This window comes from Gouania willdenowi, chromosome 9, assembly GCF_900634775.1.
Source record: "Gouania willdenowi chromosome 9, fGouWil2.1, whole genome shotgun sequence".
In the NCBI taxonomy this organism is placed as follows: Eukaryota; Metazoa; Chordata; class Actinopteri; order Blenniiformes; family Gobiesocidae; genus Gouania; species Gouania willdenowi.
The window spans coordinates 6469069-6489409 of NC_041052.1; the positions used below are offsets into that span (position 1 = coordinate 6469069).

Here is a 20341-nt window from a genome sequence, read left to right on the forward strand (position 1 = left end):
TTCTCTTGGCTTTTATGGCAGACATGACAAGTTTTGGTTCCTTTTTGTCACTGTCTCTATGTGGTTTGTTACAGAGTTTCAATCTTTTACCTCAAAATTACTAATAATTTTAACATCCAGCAATTCTAAAACCCACAAAAACACAGTTTTAAGTCATCAAACCTCTTTTTCACCAAATCACATTAAAAACCTGTAGAAGTGTATCCCATCTTCACACGTCTTTGTTAGTTTGAAGCTCAAAGGTTATTAGAGGTCAAATGACATACTGCTTTTTAACAATAAAAAAAAAAAAAAAGTTTCCTTCCTCAGTTTCAGTGACTCAGACAATATTTCACACATACTGTTTGGTCATCAGGAACAGAAAATGAAAAAAAATCTTTTCAGAGCAGTGATCATTGCAAGTCACTGCACGTGTCGCTGATCATTTTTGTATCTCAATCTACAAATAAATATCTAAAGAAAATTCCAAATGTACATTGACATTAAAACTGGCCTGTGCAGCACGTGGAACTGTGACTGTCTCGAGTATTTGAATAACTGTTGAAAAAAACAAATGTTAGTGCTTGGGGGGAAAAAGGTAAACTTTTATTTTGTTGCATGAATCATATCCTCTCTCCCTCTTTTACAACTTCTCCCTCAGGTCTTGAAACACAGTTTGGGTGTTGTAAGATAAAGACAAAAGACTAGTTCAAGGACAGAACAAATAAAAAAAAAACATTGTATTTCTAGAAATTGGCTTTTTTATAAAGGTCAAATCTACAGGGGCAGCAGCCTGAAAAGCCTTAGTTTTATGGTCATAAAATAGATACAAATTGACAACAGAAATAAAACTGATTAAATACAAGCTCTCTCTTCAAGTGGGAATTTCTTGCTTTTTTTTACATTCTTAAGAGTTTTCATGCTCTGCATTTGAGGAAAACCAACTCTTCTAGTTATAGATTCCACATAATAGTGAAAAAACACATTGGAACTACAAAATAATATGGCAGAGCATCGCACTGTGTAGTGCAGCAAATTACGTACATTTCCTTTGTAGTTTTTCAATTGATCTTGCGGTTTGGTTGTTCGATTAAAGTTGAGAAAACATTTATCTGGTTATTTTTTAATGGAAAAAGTTTGAACATAAGAAATATGGTCATATTACTGAAAAGTTTACAACTAAAAATGATAAACACACAATTATGGTTAAATATACGTCTCTCAGATATCTTTTGATAGTTGTGCTTGACTGGTGGAGATGTGTTTTGGTCTCGTCTATGTTTTTTTCCTTTGTAAATGATATGTATGGGCATGAAAAAGCAAGACTCTCACTCAACTTTTTTTTAATTTAATTTATTGATCATTAGGCTAATAACTATTTGATTATTGAGGTGAATATATTGTTAATGCATATTTGTCCAACAAGTCACAGGCTAAGGAAGGCCTCATTCCTGAAGAAATCTGAAAGTGACACAACAGGAACAGGTTTTTACCCTCGGCCTAAGCGTATAGTCATCAGTCCGTCTGTCTGTCTGTCTGTCTGTGTAGAGTGGTGTAGGTCTTTTAATGCAATACCCACCAACCATTCTCACACCAAAACATTGGTACTAATGGAGGGATTCCAGGTAATGAAAAAAAAATTGATTTTTGGCGAAACAAACTGAGTTTTTGAGGATTTTGAAAAAAACTTTATTGTGAACTAAATTTAAAGAAGGAAAGGAGGTGGACCATTGACCATTATGTTTACTTCTGAACACTATAAACAATGCCATGGACATGATGTCTGTTTGTTATAGGGAAACCATTCATTCTCTCCCTAGCTGAGCTCAGAGGAGGAAACTCATAAGGCCCGCCTCTCGCTGGTGAAAATCGTGTTCATGTTCTTCATCATCACAGTTGGTTATGCAGCGTCATCTGCAAAGAATAAGCTGTATAAATCACAAAGAAAACAGAAATAAATCATTCCGGTGGAAAAAGAAAACAACAGCATTTAGGGTGTAACGATTCATCCATTAGATCAATGAATCACTTTATATTCCTACGATCCAACTACCCTAATTTCCGGACTATAAGCCGCTACGTTTTTCTCACGCTTTGAACCCTGTGGCTTCAACAATGACGCGGATAAATTGTGGATTTTTCCCGGTTTTATAAGCATCATGCCGCCACAAAATTGAGCACTGAATCATCCTGATCATGATGCACACTGCTTCATCATAGCAACGAGAGAGAGAGAAAGAGAGCCTGCTGCAGCAGCAGTGTGGATGAAGTAAAAGTCATCCAGTTTGTAATAGAAAGATAAACAGCATAAAGTTGTTAAATCACCGCGTTAGGTTTGTTCAGTATTGATCGGCGCTCTGGACTCTGAGGCTGATGGAGACGCTTCCACTGCGGTCAAGCCAGCCTCCACTCTGAAATCCTTGGTCAAGCTAGTCGCCAGTTAATTTAAAGTGCCTGTTTATAGACGGCATTACAACAGAAATGCAGTCCAAGGACGGACTTCAAAATACAAGCACCGACCTATGAACACACTTTACAAGTTTGATGTGCTGCTACTTGGTTGAAAAAAAAACCTACAGCTACATCGGCCCTTTGTGGAATAGTTTGGACATGGCTGAGTTAATTAATGAATTGAGCATTTAAGGAGTAAATTCATTGATTATTTACTTAATTCATTTTACCATCCTAATTCTGATCACACTGAAGCCTTAGAAGATGGAGGCCATGATATTTCATCTGAGTGAATAAATAGTCCAACATAAAAATGAACACAATGGCTAAGATATTTCTAGCAAGTTCTGATGTGTAGTTTCAACATAAAAGCCCACCAAAGTTTCAAATATGAGACTTATTACATAGGATTTTGGCAGTCTGAGCTGTCGTTATTGTTATTCCAGAGATACTTATTGTTTTAATAGTGTTCATATTATTAATATTACACATATTCGGACTCGAAGAGTTGTCCAGGGTTTTCCGCTGATGCTGATTTCGGCCGATCAGAGCACTTTTAAAAACAGATGGAAGCAGCTCAGCAGCAGTATGAAAGCTAGGGCAGTCCCTTCGCTTCCACCACTGGTGAATGAAAACACTGACTACCTGGGTCTCCAGTGGGCAGATTAGGACTCTACCCGGGAATGATGCACATATCCAACCAATGAAAGAAGCCGTATCAAGGCAACAAACCTCCTCTGTTTCCACACTCATCTCCCAAGCTTTCAACTTTTGATTGTAAAGTATTTTCTGTATTTACTTTATTGTTGTTAGTTTCTTTTTCTGACTTGTGTAATTGTTTTAACAACTGTAAAGTGTTTTAGAGTTTTTGAAAAGCGCTTATGAATAAAATGTATTATTATTATTATTATTGATGGGACAAACAAGATTTCCGAGTGTGAAAAAGACTCTCACTTTAAAAAGGTAAATTTACGAGCTCCACTATTCACTAACCAGGTCCATGATTATTTTTATGAAGCTATTATTTTAGTTCAATTTACAAATTTGAAGGAAGTGCACAAAATGGACAGGTCGATAAGTGAACTGGAGTAACGCCATCAGCTGAAACAGTTTGAAAAGTCAGGAAAAACCGAATTTTCAGCTCGTGTGCAGTATTAGCTTTAGCAGCATTAGCTTTGGCAGCTAAGTCCGTCTTTCTGCCTCGGAGACCGATACTACGTTTACCCAAAAAATCTTTCATGGAATGAATGCTCCAATGGCTAAAATAATCTAAATCTCTGTCAGACTCGCTTCCTACACCGTCAGCCATGGCGAGTTTATCCCTCTTGACCTTTGACCTAATATGGAAGAACTAAACTAGTATGAGAGTGTGAAAAGGCTTATAGCTAAATTATTGCAATGCTGCCAATAAGTAAGTAAGTTGTCCTTCTGGATGACATTAATTAATCAAAAATAGTTTTAAAAGATAATCAATTGACTGTATCGATACAAGGAAATAATGCATTGGATTTAAGCACGGCAGACTTTATATGGATGTGTTAGTTAATAATTATAGATAATCCAAAGCGCAGTGTGAGCACTCCCAATCAGTTCCACTTTTAGTAGCCGTTTTATCACCTCGTACCGTGTTTGTGACTCAATGAGACTATTCCTGTGGGTATAAAGCAAGGCAAGGCAAGGCAAGGCAAGGAAAATGTATTTGTATAGCACATTTCATACACAAGGCAACTCAATGTGCTTTACCTGATCAAAAACTGCAACAGAAAACATTCAACAGCTTAAAATCTATAATAACATAATTTAAAATCATCAGTAATCATTTAAAAATGATGAGTGAGGACGACAAGAAAGCGACGTAGCAGCGCCCGATGAGTGTTTGAAACAAATGACAGATTACAGATGACTCTGCAGCTGATGTGATAAACACACACGGTGGAGCGGCATTTGTCGGACTCACAATCACAATAGACGCTTAAATAGCCATGTGTTTTACTGTAATGTGCAGTTTTTTGGCTGAAAACAATAACAAGAGTGTGTGGATAGCAAAAAACACTCACTATGATGATCTCTAATACTGGACCTTTAAAAGTGCTTTTAATATTAAAGACGTTACAGACACTGTCTGTGATGTCACGCGCCAGCAGACAACAAACAAAGATTTAGCCACTGCTTATTCAACCTGAACAGGTTGCATCTTGCAGGTTGCACTTAATTTTTTATGTTAATATTGTATTATTTTGACATATAAAAACAAGCAGAAAAATCAGGTAAACCTTAATGTGTATTTCTATTAAAAATGTGAGCAGAAAAATTAACATCCTCTTAATTTAAACTGAAGTATTGGTTGGATTTTATTCAAATAAAAATGTGAAAACATTTGCCATTAAATGTTGTTTACTTGTTTATGTCCATAATTTATTCAGAGACGATTCCCTCACAAGAAACATCAGGAAGCTATGAAACCCCACCTGCACTGTACAGTATTCAGATATTTATGTCACACTGGTTGAATTATTATTTTGGCTAAAAAGTTACTCAATCATTTGGGATCGTTCTAAATTAATATCGTCCATGAATCGAATCAGCAACTGCAAATTGGAAACAAATCGAATCGCTGCTAAAATGAATCGCTACACCCTTAAATAGCCTAGAGTACAGTAATTGGATAAGTAAATTACCTAAGTTGTGACATCTTCTTTATCGTCACTGCTTTCTGAACTGCTGAAGGCACTTTGATCCTCCCCCTCCTTCCGTAGAAGCACAGACGTCCCTGGACTCAAAGCCGTTCTGTACTGTTGGAGAACCACCTGTAACTGGTCCGACACCTCGGAAAGTTGACTTCTTAAGAGGCAACAAAGTCCTTCATTTCCCTGGTCTACACAACAGATTACATACACAACAAACACACATCACAGTAATATTTATTTACTCTGTGCTTGACAATGACTTAAGCTTATTTTTTGAAAGGCATCCTTAGAACGGATAGGTTCTTGTTTCAGCTTACCGTTCTCAGCCACCTTCTTCTTTATCTCCTCTGCCTGCTTCTGCAACCACATGCAATGTTGTACCATCTCCAAAACCAAAATGCTCTTTTCCTCTTGCAGTCGCATCGATAACATCACTTGGTCGTACAATCTCTTCTTTACCGTGACGTTAGCTAAAGCCAAGAAAAGTCAGTTTAAAACACCCACAGACCAAGATCCACTGTGAATAGGGATATTGATAATCAATGGCGACGCAGGAATACAAATACCCTACAAATCATTTTGACGTACCTGAATTTTTTTTCTTTTGGCGAACATTAGGAGAACCCTCAGAGACTGCTATGGGTTTAAAGAAAATGAAGCTTTAATTTTTCAATTCTCAACATCTGGGGCCTCATTTATAAAGCTTGCTCACGCAAAAAATGGGGCTTAAAAGTGGCGTCTGCCATTTCTTAAAGGGGACATATCATGCTAAATCCACTTTGTTAGCCCTTAAATGCATTTTGTTGTATATTTAGAGTGTTTAGAAGTACAGAAAAAATCAAATTAGTCTCTTCAGGTGATCCGTAGATATTTTTATATTCTGTTTTGGTCATATTTTTTAATCTGTTTCGATTTTTCTATTCTCTATTACGTTTTTTGAACTATTACGTCACAGTACTTGCAGTGGAACTGCCAAATTAAGACATCGACTCCAGGCCCAACACTTCGAGCAATCCGCCATTTTTATTTCTCGCTGTGATTTTGTAGTCCAAGCTCAAGGATGCCGAAGTTACGAGAGGATAAGTCAAAAATGTTAAGTTGTTGGAAGTAGTAACCCACACGCTTCATTACACCGTTTCCCAGCATCAGAACCTTTTCGATGTGCCTGGTTGAGTTTTATTTTTCACGGAAATGTACCCACATCTGTGGGTAAGGTCATTTTTGTGTGAGCGAAGCACTTCAAGGATGACGCCAGTATAAAGAAGGATTTGCCAAAAGACTTGGTCTGATTGAAGGGTCAATTCCTTCTATCTTTGGAGACGACAAACAGAGCACTTCGGTAAGCTGTAAATAACACTAAAAAGTGTGATGATAAGACGTCCCTGTCATTGTTTTGTTAGCATTAGCAGTTGCACCGTCTTCAGACTTCATATGTTAGCGCTGTGTGCTCGTTTTAGATCCTTGATGATATGGCCTATGTGATTTAATTTAAGTCTAAAGTTTTCATTAGTCATTTCATTTTGCCGTTTTTGTCTCCAAAAAGACTGTATTAAAATGCATTTTGTGACGTTAGCTTGGCGCTAGCGTTAGCTCGTGCTTGTGTTAGCTCACTTGTTAGGGTTCTGCAGGTTCATCATCATCATTTTCATCTCGCTCCGCCGGGTCAGACTCTGGATCAAACATGTAAGGCTGGATGGACAAGTCATCCGTTGTTGACATTTTGTAAATAACCTCTGAATAAAAAGTTTATGCGCCGCTACATAGCCGTATCTCTTCTATCAAACTACAAAAAGTGGCCGAGCAGGGTGGAGTTGAACCGAGAGGGGGCGGGGTATGAAGTGTCTCATTTGCATTTACAGAGACCGCACCAAAACGAGTTGCTCTCAGAAGCACATCAGAAAAGGGGTAGAAAAGGGGCCTGTGGAGCTATAATAATGAGGAATTCAGACCCAAGCATTGCAGTTCCGCTTTAAATAGACCACAACTGTATGATTTATATCTAAAAAGGAAGGATTTAAAACCATGATATGTCCCCTTTAAGCAAAGGTTGTAATTTATAAAAAAAGACGTAGCGTGAGAATGTGCGCACTGGTACGTTAACTCTGAACCACAGACACTTTGCAGACGTGGGAAAATCATTTAATATGTTTAATGTGCTCGCATGTCAGAGTTATGGATCCTCATAATCATACCCAAGCCTGCTGTGTTATAGATGTTAAAAGTAGGACATTAGGTCATTATTTAAAAGTTCACTTTCAGGATGAGAGTGAAAACAAATGCATGAACTGTAAAATATGAATACAATCGAACAAAAATTTGGCATATAGCATATGATCCATGTATCCTGACGCACTGCCGTGTCTGTAACAGACAGCAATGGAAAACTGTTTAACGTGTTGCGCACTTCACCAACTTGCAGAGGAGGTAAGCTGTGCTCGCTACAACTTCTCGAAATGATGAGTTTCAACGGTGAAGGTGTGACGCATTGTGGGCTCAGGTTTGTCCTGTAGCAGAAACACTGCAGTGACTACTTCTGTAAATAACTTTGTATTCATTTATTTACGCTATTACTGTGACCACAAAATAAATCAAACATTTTCTGCCCTTCATCACTCACACGCATCTCTTCCTCATTCTGAAATTCTTTTCTCTCATTACTTCTGCCACAAACGATCGCAGAATCCTATTGGTCAGCAGCTCGGTTAGATGCAGAAACCATTCATGAGTAGAGCTGAGTAAAAAAAATCTATTAAATTTTCCAAAATTAATTCATAAGTACTGAAATCGATTTTTATTTTATTTTTTTCTCTCTAATCCCTGTAGTCTCACGCTATAGCCTGCCGTTAGCAAAGTCAAGTACTGCGCGAGAGTGCATTCATACCAGTGCAAACATGGCAGACGAAGCTCCGCTGGGTAAACTGCCCAAACTTAAGTCAGAAGTTTGGAACCATCTTATTAATATCAAAATTAATTTGAAGGATCAATACTGAATCGAAATCAAATCGATTCAGGAAACTGGCCACGACACCTAGTTCTATACACGAGTTCCTTTGCATTGACCATTTATGGTAGAATGTGGGCGTGTCCAGGGCGGAACATGAAGTGAATTTTCCTGCGCCAACTTCTATCTGGGCTGTGATTTCTAAAATGAAAAGTGCGTGCAGGTGAACTACGCATTGTTTTATAAATCAGAATATTTTTTTGCCGTGCATTTTTAGATCTGTGACGTATGTTCACTTTTAGTGTACATTCTACTCAATGTTTTATAAACAAGACCCCAGATCATTAAAAAATGGGGGGGAAACAACATAGGAACCCAGGATAAGTAACCTGTGTTAAACACTTTCTATACAGATACTAATTGTGATATTAACTGAAATAATCACCCTGTTTCTCTGCTGTATTAGCCTGCTCCACGTGCCGCTTCAGCGTGTGTGTCTGCTCCACCTGTCGACCCGCAGTGCTCCCCAACTCCATCTGTCGACCAGCGGTGCTCCCCAAATCTACCTGTCGACCCGCGGTGCTCCCCAACTCCACCTGCCGCACCTCGGGTTCTTCCTCCTTCACCTGTGCAGGCGTCGTCAGCTCCTCTATGCACGCTTCCCTGCTGCTCCTCACATCCTCCATGTCTGCGTCATCCTCCTTGTTCACTTGACCCACTGTGACCCTCTCATACTCCTGGTTACTCGTTCCTTCTAATGACTCCTGGCTCCAACCTGTGCAGGTCAACACGCCGTCACATCTCAAAATGTTGATTCTCATTGATCTGTTTAATATCTACAAATCTATTATAATTATTTTTTCATTTATTTTTTTGAGACTGTATCTAGGGTTGCAAAGGGATTAAACATTTCCAAGTTGGCAGCAGAATACTATACTTAAAATAAAATGAAAATGAATGGAATTCCTTTTCTGTTACTTTTGTTAATGGTCAATTTGCATCTTTAGCTTTTGTGTAATTTTTGTTCTGTATATGATAAAGATAGACAATCACTGAATGATTAAATCTAAGCATTTTGTCAGAAGAACTAAAAACAACACTTGTAAGTGTGTTGAGTATAACTGGGGTACATTTTATTTTTAAGTGTTGTATGTGGGTATATATGTTAATATATAAAACTATGTACACTTTTTTTTCTTTTGTTTTATGTAATTATATTACATTAGAAGAGGGTGATTGAACCTCAAAGAAATATTCTGTTTTTCCAGGTTTACTTTTATTAATTTAAGTTAAATACTTTTTTTTTTTTTTTTTTCATTTCTCTCTGAGTTTTGTTTTTAAAAAAAGGACTCGTAAAGATCACAGACATCTATTTACTTTATTATTTTTTTCTGTCAAATTGTGTTGTATGCCACCCTTTGAAATTGTTGATTAACAATTAAGAAACTGTGACAAATACAGTTGAGTTTTGGTAAAAAAAATACATCCATAATTTCATCTTAATACATAATCTAAATCATACAGTAATAATATCACTTATTATTAATGTATAATTAATAATTAATTATAAAGTTTATAATGCGTGCATCTCACCTTCACAAAGGAACTCAAAAAAGACGCCTATTCTTTTAAGGTAGTCTTGGGAAATGACGCTAAGCTTGCAGCGAGGGCTGAGAATTTCGCACTTTGTTTGCTCCTTCTTCGTTTTTCCAAGTAGAAGTATTGGTTTGTAACCAATAGCGTGAAATTTTTCAAGCTGTAATGACAAAAATTCTGCATCATTAAATGGAAAAAATGGAATTTGCAACCACAAAGCTAACAAAAAACATTGATTATTAACAGAAATATGACATTACTGAAGACAGCATTCAGGCAAATACAATTTTGGACAGAGATAGGAAAATATTATCACAGTAGGAGCCACAGAACGGTCATTGTCAACATTCATTTAAGCATTTAGAAGGATAACTATTTTGATCTTTAAAAAGAAAAAAAACAAAGGTTTTATTTGTATTTTTGTTGTTGTTTTGGGATTCATTTTATGTATTGTGTTTGAGTAATTTTGTGTAATTATTTAATTGACAAGTTTGATTTTTTTGTGTATTTTTTGTAATTTTGAATGCCTTTAATAATTTTGTGTGTGTAATTTTGCTGTTGTTTTTTTTGTATTTTTCTGTATCTCTGCGTTTACTTTGGGGGGCGCTCAAAATTAGACTGAAGGCTGCATGTGGGCCCCCAGGTCGACAGATGGCAATGATCTGACGACATGATGAGTTAAATTTGTTGTACATTCTTGTACGTGTAAATAGGAACAGTTCATGTAAGCAAAAACACCAAAACAAAACAAAAATACTTTGATACAAACATCAATAATACGTATACGTACAATATGTATAAAAAATATTCTGCTTTTTTTTCTTCATTTTTTTCATTTAGATAACTAAAAACTGGAGCATCAAAAATCATATTTTCTAATTGTATTCAAAATAGTCACAAAACCTTGTGATTCTATGACTGAATAAGAAAATGCTGTCAATACATTTATAGTAGAATCTACAGGTCTTATTTGCAATACTATCTGAACATTTTTATGTCATTTAAAAAAATAAATAAATCTGTACAAACCATGATGACGGCTTCATCCTTGATGCACGCTACGTTTCTGTGCTTTATACGACCAACCGCCCATTTTTCCCGACGCTCATCAAACTTCTCGAGCTTTTTTCTGAGGCGCTGCTTCACTGGCTGCACCTTGTTGCAGTGAGAGCACACCTTCTGTGCACAATATAAAATCCCCTGGCAGAAGGGACACGTCTTCTTCGTAGACCCTCCCGGCATTATGACAGACACGATACAGGATAGTGATTAAGACTGAATATTAAGACAGACAGACAGACAGTCAGGTGGATGGACAGAAAAATAGAAAAAAGTGCCTTTGGGTTGGTGAGGCGATGCAGGGTTGAAGGTCAGGAGATGGTTGGACAACAACTACAAGGAAAACAGAGACAAACATTAAGCTCTCCAGCTGCGTTTGTTATGTATTCTTTTTTTTATTTTATTTCGCAAAAGTGCAAAGTACATACAGATAACCAGGCACTTAAATGTCATATCAAAGAGAACAATAGATAGGATAGCATATTAAAGTCACAACCACAAGTTCAATCTCTACACAGAGGAAGAGAATAAAAAAGACATACAACAACAAAAAACACAAATAAAGAAAAATATACAGTATAATGAATATTACATACATAAAGGCTTTTACAGGTGATGATCCAATGGTATACTACAAAACAGATGCAAATTATTCAATCAGGTTTAACAGGTTTATTGCTTTATTATATATATATATATATAAAAGCATTTTAAGGGATTTAAAATATTGTAAAAATTAGTTGTGAAAGCCATTAAATTGAGGCTTGATTTTTGAGTATTTTGCTTTGTGTATGAAAAAATTGTCCAAGCATAATAATATTGTTGATAAGGATGTAATGGTGTGAATTATTCATTATAAGACCAAAGATGATGTCTTTTTCTGAAAATTCATTTAGTTGAGGGGTTTGTAATGTATTTTGGTTTTCAAAAATCTGCAACTGGGTGAACCACGATTTCCTCATAGTTTGAATTAGGTTTTCTTAATCAATACAAAAGTTATAAGTTAGCCCAATGTCACATCATGCTTCATATTATTGCATTTTGCATGCTATTATTTGGTGAGGCTGTTTATATAACAGGGTAGTATTAGCTTGCACATACATACAGTATGTAGCTTAAGCTAGCTAGACGAGAGTTACAAGATATCGCTAGTTTCTCCCTCAAAAATTAATTGAACGTTTTCGTATTCTTCGTTTAATAAAGAAAAACATTTTAAATCATGGCTTTATGCGTAAACAGTGGGCTTGAGGGTGAAGTATCAGCATCAGTTTACAAAACATCAGCAGAAACACATCCTACCTGCAGAGGGGTTTGCCCGGAAGCCCGGAAGTGACGCACAAGCAAAACAATACTTCTTCTTTTTCTTCTTCTTCTTCTTTTTTTTGGTTTGTTTTATGACAGTTTACCACATAGACGTCAGTCTGGTTTACTACCCATTACAAAGAGCATTACAGCCTCTTACTGAGCTACAACACTGTGTTTATGATTCTTCATAACACCTTGTCATTCATTTTACATCAAAAATGTTTTTGATCGTATACGTTTATATCATAACAATACATTTTCAATCTATATTGATCTGAAATTATTTAAATTTGCTACAGTAATTTTTCATAAAACTCATCACAGTTCTAGTAGATAATATCCAGTATAACAATGTGGTAGTGGTTCTTCATAACACTTTGTCATTAATTTTATATTGATTTTTGAAAATGTGACATTGTACTGTATTCATGCTTTTTTGACGACTTAAATCTAAAATTAATCAAATTTGCTACAGTAAAATCTCATGAAACTCATTACAGTAATAGTAGAGTGTCCACTACAACTCCATGTTAATGGTTCTCCATAACATTTTATTGATTTTATTTACATTTTTAAAGATATGACATTTTATTGTATTCATGGGTGTTTTGACAACTTTAATCTGAGATCAATGAATTTGCTGAAGAAAAATCTCATGAAATGTTACATATTGGTTGAAGAGTATCCACTTTAACTTTAAGGGATTTGATAAATTAACTGATTTGCACTCTCATAATTGTGACATTTTATACATTATATATACATTATTTATACATTATATACATGACTTGATACCTTAATACCTGATCATACAATTTTGCTTTATTGTTTGTTAATAAGAAGAGAGAAAAGCCGTATTTTCCGTGAGCAGCCTTTTTGGTCGATTTCTTGCCACTATGGGGCGCTATTTAACTCCGTTTCAACACTTTAACAAAACACTCAAACAAGTCGGTGTCGTGACGTCACAAAACATGGCGGCCTCCTGTGTGCCCTGAAACAACGTGACGACTCGTTAAAAATTAACTTTTGTTATTATTGATCGTTTTAAGTCTCTGTCCCTGAAGGTGAAAATATACATTGGCGTATTTTTTCTTCTGGACTCTTTAGTTTAAAGGTGAGGTTCGTCGCGGGGTTGTTCTTTGTGTGTTGCTAACAAGCTAACGCACTGTTTGCTGTCTGTGCACTGTATGAGCACGTTGTTAGCGAGCTGACCTGTTTCCACTACACTAAGTCAGCACTGTTTGCTTTTGGTTGACTTAAAAGTGATCAGTTTGATCCGTGTTTATTTATAGTCAGTCTTATCATGTTTTTATATTGGTTCTGACTTGCTTAGTTTGGTTTTTCCGTATTTAAATTCTTATTGCTTCTGAAGATCTACACAAGTTATCTTTGTTGACTGATGTGTTTCTAATTTCCCCTGGTGTTGTTATTTCAGTCTGTCAGTTTTTTAGCTGCCCTGTCTGGACCCTTCTCTATGTTTACATATAAGTCAATTATCCCCCTCTCAAAGTCTAGGATGAGCAAGCTACAATATCTGAATATCTAGTTAATGTAACAAACTGTTTTCACTCTTTTTTTTTTGTGATATTTTACAGACATAAACTATTCTCTGCACATTATGGCATCTTTTAAACCTACCAAAATCCATGTATATCCAAAGCTTGGCGAAAAAGTCACACAAGACACCCTTTACTGGAAAAACTACAAGGTAAGACAACAAGGCTGTCTGCTCTGCTGTTGTATGAATTATACTGTCTTTTCATAAATCTCCTGTAAATATGATTCTTGCATTAATTTTTTCTCTTATTTTTCTTGGGAATTTCTCACCATCACACAGGCTCCAATCCAGATAAAACAATTTGGTGCAGTATCAAATGTTGCTTTTTCCCCTGTGGCTCCATATAACTTTGCTGTGACAGCATTCACAAGAGTATGTTTACATTTTAAAGTCACGATTTGTGTATCAGTACTGTGATATCAATCTAATCATTTGGCTCTCCACAGATCCATATATACGGGCCTTTCTCTCAGGAGCCCATTAAGTCATTCACACGTTTTAAAGACACAGCGTACTCTGGAAGGTTCCGCTCGGACGGGCAGCTCCTCGTAGCGGGATGCGAGGACTCTGTCGTCCGGCTCTTTGATGTCGGTGGGAAGACGGCGCTCAGGATGTTCAAAGGACACACCAAGTAAGCATCAGTAATGTGGAACAATGGTTCCAAGTTAAACTGTGTTAGAAGATCGGCTCAACCTTCATAGAAAGATTCTCTGCGTCCATGCTGAGATGAAACTCATCTCAGTTGTTTTGAATGTTTCCATTTGGTTTACTCTGCTGGAAAATCATGTAAACACCAAAACTAGGAGCTAGAATCCCGTCCTTGCTTATTTTCTACTTTGAATTAGTATTATTATGTAGGAGTGATTTCATTTATTTGAATTAGGACACTACATATTATTCAATGTGTCAGCAAACAGCGTCAATATAAATATGCCAGAGTTAGCACAAAAGCTACATTTATATGTTGTCCTAAGGCAGCTAAACGTGATACAATATAGTAAATACAGTGAATGAAATGAAATAAACATTAAATCTGACTGATGACAGAAAACATGAGACCACATATACTATTTACAATAAAAAAACAACAGTCAGGAGTTAAGAGTACAACATTATCTATGGGTGTATGACTGGTTTGTTTTCAACCAATTTTTGAGAACTGCTTTAAAGGTTGGGTAATCTCCACAGTTTCTGATGTTTTCTGGAAGTGTATTTGATAATTTTGTGCCTCTGATAGACACCATTTGGCTAGTTTGTTGCCTTTGTACTGGTTAAGGCTCAGGTCCTTATTCCAGTGTTAGTTTTTTTACATATATTGTTGCATTGTATGATGATCTCTTGAGTGATCCATCGACTGAGAGTCGTGATGATTCCAAGACTTCTGACAATCTGCTCAGACTCTCACTGCTCTGTTAATAGCTCAAATCAATGAATGAATGAACTCATTTAAATGTTGCACTTTGATTTATTCTTTTTTTTTTCTTTTTCCCCAGAGCTGTTCATCTAACAGACTTCACATCAGATCGTTACCAAATCGTCACTGGTTCCGACGACTACAGCTGCAGACTTTGGGACATCCCCAATGCCACAGAGCTCAACACTTACCGGGAGCACACGGATTACATTCGCTGTGGCGTCACCAGCAAACTCAACAGAGATCTCTTCATCACAGGTGGGATTAAGAGCTCGGATTGGAAGTTATGCTATTGTCAAAATGCCCCAATAATCAAATCATCTCATGGATGCAAAGCTCTGCTCCTTTTCATGTTGAAATGACAATGTTATTTTCTCCCTAGGATCATACGACCACACAGTGAAACTTTTTGATGTGAGGACGGATAAAAGCGTGATGACCATGGATCACGAACAGCCGGTGGAGAGCCTCCTCCTGTATCCCTCAGAGGGACTGTTGGTCTCTGCAGGTGCGTTAAAAACACAGCCAGGACGTGTGCCGATGTGGTCATCATGGACCTCATAATAAATGTTCCCGTGCTTTTCCTTCAGGAGGACGTTTTGTGAAAGTGTGGGACCTGCTGAAACAAGGCCAGCCACTGGTTTCACTGAGGAACCATCACAAAACAGTCACATGTTTGTGTCTCAGCAAGAATGGAGAGAGGCTGCTTTCTGCTTCTCTGGACCGGTGAGTTCAGTCTGTTTTTACACTGTGGAGGTCACAGGCTGCTGTATTTACTACGAAGTAGTAGTAGAAGAAAATTGAAACTCTCTTAAAGAGTTCCCTGTTTGATTGAACTCATTGTGATGCTGAGCCTTTGTTTGTCTTTCAGACACGTCAAAGTCTACAACACAACCAATTATAAAGTGGTTCATAATTTTGACTATCCTGCTTCCATCCTCAGTCTGGCTTTGGCTGTAAGTAAAATGTTCATTTGATTAAAATGCCTTTATTGTTAGAACATTACCCTTAAATCTGCAACTCAAAATACGTTTTCATGACAACGACACATGTTTTTTTTCTTGCAAAAAGAAATGAATTAATAAATATATAATATTGCATAATAATTCACCACTTTTTCATGATGGTCAGTAAAATCTGATGTATCATTGATTCAAAATGAAAAGACTCTGACATCAAAATAAGCATCCATTGTTTTTAAATGGATGAATCTGTGTTTACGTTTTCTCAGCCATATGACGAGTCCATCGTGGTGGGAATGACCAACAGTGTCCTCAGCATCAAACACAAGAAAAGCCCCAGTGAGTCAAAGGATAGCACAAGTCAACAGAGACGGCGACCTTCCTATCGAATGTTTGTGAAAGGGAAAAACTACATCCCCAAACAGGTACGTTTATACATCAACAACGCAGCAACCTCAGCATTTTATTCTTCCCTTTGACTTAGATTAGATAAATTACACTTTTTATTTGTGGGGAATTTTCTACACGACAGTAATGGGTACATGGTGTGACTTAAACAGAAAATAAGCATCCCCCAAACATAAAGTACACAAAGGGTGTATCATATACAAAAACATCAAACAGTATTAAATGAGTCGAAGTACAAAAATACACACTTTCGTTGGTAATAGTCAAAAAGATAATGCAAATAAAATCTGAGAAAAGGTATGAAATCATAACTGGATTCTTATATCATTTATACGCAATAATAAAAAGTTTTTTTCTTTCCATCTCGTTCCAGGACGATTTCCTTGTTGGGAAACAAGTGAAAGAACATTTGGCTAAACATGACAAACAGCTCAAGAAATTTAACGTATCCAAAGCCTTGGATACAGCTTTGGAGGTAAGTAACTGAAAGTAGCATCACACTCATCCTTCAGTGTTCCTGTAAGTCGTCACTAAGGCTCTGGATTATTCCTTGTATCAACAAATCGTACGTATCTTTATTTAAAGTCATGGACTAGACGGAGAAAGCCGGAGGTCACCGTGGCTGTCATTAAGGAGCTGAATCGAAGAGGAACTTTAAAGAACGCTCTCGCGGGAAGAGACGAACAGGAGCTTTCACGGATACTCAACTTCCTGATTGGGTGAGAGATGGATCTTAAAGTATTAGGGATGTACGCTATTGGATTTTTGGTCGATAGCGGGTATGTTGGTATTTTTACAACTACATCAAGTTTCTGTCGTGGAATGGACTTCAGAATGATTCTTCAAACTCGTCACGTTGGGCGTGTTGGCAAATACAGACATAAGACGAAGCAGAAAATGATGTAACATCAGTAATCATTCCTATGCAAAATAAAAAAAATACTTTAATTTAACGTTCTGTAAAACATGTCATATTTATTCATGACGTTTGTTTTCAAATAAAAGCAACAAGGATACTTATAGTCTGTCCGACTTGAATACAAAATGTGAGTAGAAAAGTAGGTAGTAACATTTTTGCGTTATCCAAGCATTCAGTGTCACAGCTAAATATGACAAAGAACATTAGACTGTTTGGAAATCGGTAAATTCTGTGGCAATTTCTAGTACTTTAGTTGATTTACAAGCTGCCCTGCAGTCTGCTCAACACACACAAGATGGTGCCGCTTCATATGATTTTTATGGGTTGATCAAGGAAACAAAGCTCGTTACTTTATCTCTTAATTTTATTGATGAAATTAAAGTCAATATCAACCAGGGATGTAACAAAATAGTTAAAAACACGATAAAGGCTCACGAGATGACGTAGAAAAATCTCAATTAAGAGTTACAAAAGTAGAAGACAGTGTTCTTAAAATTAAAGAATGAAAAGAAATGTACCAATCTAAGGTTTTATTTTGTGAACCTTTGAGTTTTATATCGCCGTTTTTTTATTTCGCGAAATTTTGTTACATTCCTAATATCGACTAATGTTTATAATATGGCGAAAATATCGTGCATCACTATATAGTATATATAGTTAATAACAGTGATCAAAGCTTCCAGTTGTTTTCATGTGTTCCTCCATTAATGTTGGATATTTCTCTTCTTTAGGAACTTGGTGGATGCTCGGTTCACTCTTGTCCTGGTCACACCAGCAGAGATGATCCTGGATATCTATCGATCCATCATCGGTCAGTCTCCAGTCATTGATCGACAGCTGCTCCGTCTGCACGAGCTGCTGGAGCGAGAGCTGGACTACCAGAGGGAGCTCCTGGAGGTGCTGGGCATGTTGGACACCCTGTTTGCCTCGTCTCTACCGAGGAATGCGGTGGAATGCTCTGGGATCAGCAGCTCCAATGGCATCTCTCACGGAGAAGGAAGTACTTCAAGATCACAAGTGCAAGTCAGCTGAAACACACGGGGGCTCTGGGACACGTTTGGACTCACTTTAGAGTGTCTTTTCAACTCTAAAACCTTTTTGTGGAACAGAAGACTCAGACTTTCTGACGTGCTGGGCTGAATGAATGTTGGAGACTTTACCAAAAGCATTTGCTGCATCTATGAAGAGATTTTCAAAGATACGATACGTTTCATTCTGGTGTTTTAACGCAGTGTCTCTGAAGAATCTGTGCTGCTGTGCGCGGATGGAAAACAACACTTTCTGTTTATTGGAAGTTTTGTGATTACACTTAATTGAATTGTCAAGTGTAAAATTCCACCTTGTATGTGTTTTCATATTAGACATAATTTTATAGGCAGGAAAAGAATAAATCTTTGTCATATTAAAATGGAACAATTACAAAGATTTAAAATTTTAAGGCGTTGTGTGAACTTTCTTTGGTGCTGAATTTGTTTAGCTAGATATGGAAATATAATAATCTGTGGGTTTTTTTTCTACAAGAAGTAAAAGAAAAGGTAGAAATAAAATGAGGCTTTTATCTTCCAACCATAACCCAGTAACACATCTTTAATTTAAACTTTACACTGATTTACCACGATTGCATGCAAATAATGGGGTTTGGGAAATAGAAGGAGGAGGAGGTGGTTTGGTCTTAAGGTTTGTAGAGAGAGAACAATGCAGTGAAACTGAAATCTATCAATGACTGTGTGGGCTGACATGATAAACTCCAGGTTTACAGAGTTTAAAACCAAATTTTGATTTGATTTATCAAAACCTTAGTGCATTTTTTCACTATATCATATTCCAAACCTGTGTGCGTACATAATCATAGACATGTCCTTGAATTTTAAATCAGTGGTTGAAATCTTTATCCTATTTTTTATAGTGTTGGCTTTACACTAAGTTTTCATCATTGTTAAAATCAAACTTGATCGCTCAAAACTTTACAAATTCTTCTGTAGGGTTTTTTTTGACATACTAAGACCTGTCAATCACATGAGGCATCCAATCAGGTTTCAGGTTTTGCAAAAGGAGGGATGGGCAAGTTGTACAACCAAAAGAAAAATGATACAGTCAAAAATAAAAAACACAAATCCATATAATAGAATAAAATCCACAGTAATGAAGAAATTATTTAAAATTAAATTAGCTATATGTAAGAAATTACAATAGATTCCATTCCATTCCTTAGAGTGGGTTAAGGTGTCAAAGTTAACTGTAAATAGATCATATATTGTAATTTAAGTTACTACTTTACCAAAACTTTTTTTATGGAAATAAATATTGATGTTTAACCTATTTTCTCAATCTTTACTTAGAAAAAGATGTAAGACTCTTCTCAGCATTTAAGGACACTTTCCAGCAGGGGTTTTCAACCTTGAGGTTGACTGAAATGATTTAAAAAAAAAAAAAAAAAAAAAATACTGAATCAAACTACATTTTTTTTATATTATTATTCTTTTTCAAATTAAAACACACCACATACAATCTCAAATAACTGTATTCTATACTTTCACTTCCTCAAATATAAATGTAGTTAAAAAAAAAACAGTATACAAATGTTACAATTAATTAATTAAATTATATTTAAAAACACAATTGTATTTTTGTAATTATTCTATTACAAATTAAAGACACCACACGCAAATTTAAGCAACTGTATTCCATGTTTTCTCAATTATAAATCTCATCTAAAAAGAATTTGCAGTATAAAATTAATTAATGAAACAATAATAAACATTTGAATAGTGATGCTCGTAACACTATCTCACGTGATAAAAAAATTATTAATAATTTAAAAAAAAAAAGTCTTTGGGCTCGACAGAAATTTGTGAAAATTGGGTCACGACCTCAAAAAGGTTGGTAATTACTGTTTTATAGAGATATTAATAATAATTATATAACACAAATTTAGTAAAAAAAGAAAGAAAAGTAGCACGTAAGTATGAATATGATACAAATACATTTAGTTTTAGTATAATATTACAGAAAACAAAATGTGTATTTTCCATTCATATATGAGTAAATATTTAGTTTTTTAA

General features: G+C 36.1%; 2 protein-coding genes across 6 annotated transcripts; one reads left to right on the top strand and one right to left on the bottom strand.

Moving 5' to 3' along the window:
• Positions 1-568: 568 nt before the first annotated feature.
• Positions 569-12031, bottom strand: LOC114469942 (uncharacterized). Of its 5 annotated transcripts, XM_028457856.1 has the most exons (8): positions 12013-12031; positions 10684-11046; positions 9652-9814; positions 8504-8833; positions 5706-5753; positions 5435-5587; positions 5109-5305; positions 569-1907 (listed from the first exon to the last, which is right to left on the bottom strand). In XM_028457856.1, exons 2-7 carry the CDS (start codon positions 10894-10896, stop codon positions 5109-5111), a joined length of 1104 nt encoding a protein of 367 aa, XP_028313657.1. In that variant the 5' UTR covers positions 10897-11046; positions 12013-12031; the 3' UTR covers positions 569-1907. The 5 variants fall into 5 exon arrangements, with proteins under 5 accessions (XP_028313657.1, XP_028313659.1, XP_028313658.1 ...); XM_028457858.1 differs by lacking the exon at positions 12013-12031 and having other exon boundaries at positions 5706-5750; positions 10684-11048; XM_028457857.1 differs by lacking the exon at positions 12013-12031 and having other exon boundaries at positions 569-1893; positions 10684-11048.
• A 931-nt stretch (positions 12032-12962) lies between these two features.
• On the top strand, positions 12963-18710 carry utp15 (UTP15 small subunit processome component). Its single transcript, XM_028457630.1, has 12 exons — positions 12963-13132; positions 13614-13726; positions 13856-13948; positions 14023-14207; positions 15070-15248; positions 15373-15498; positions 15581-15716; positions 15862-15946; positions 16222-16377; positions 16734-16835; positions 16946-17079; positions 18011-18710. Exons 2-12 carry the CDS (start codon positions 13637-13639, stop codon positions 18309-18311), a joined length of 1587 nt encoding a protein of 528 aa, XP_028313431.1. The 5' UTR covers positions 12963-13132; positions 13614-13636; the 3' UTR covers positions 18312-18710.
• The last annotated feature ends 1631 nt before the right edge of the window (positions 18711-20341 follow it).

Excerpts from the sequence above, each read along its gene's own strand:
- LOC114469942 (XM_028457856.1), bottom strand. The coding sequence starts at position 10,896 with ATGCCGGGAGGGTCTACGAAGAAGACGTGTCCCTTCTGCCAGGGGATT. Across the intron at positions 9,815-10,683 it reads AGGATGAAGCCGTCATCATG|CTTGAAAAATTTCACGCTAT; the intron begins GTTTGTACAGAT and ends TTGTCATTACAG. Across the intron at positions 5,306-5,434 it reads GAAGAAGGTGGCTGAGAACG|ACCAGGGAAATGAAGGACTT; the intron begins GTAAGCTGAAAC and ends TCTGTTGTGTAG.
- utp15 (XM_028457630.1), top strand. The coding sequence starts at position 13,637 with ATGGCATCTTTTAAACCTACCAAAATCCATGTATATCCAAAGCTTGGC. Across the intron at positions 13,949-14,022 it reads CTGTGACAGCATTCACAAGA|ATCCATATATACGGGCCTTT; the intron begins GTATGTTTACAT and ends GGCTCTCCACAG. Across the intron at positions 15,717-15,861 it reads CTTTCTGCTTCTCTGGACCG|ACACGTCAAAGTCTACAACA; the intron begins GTGAGTTCAGTC and ends TTTGTCTTTCAG.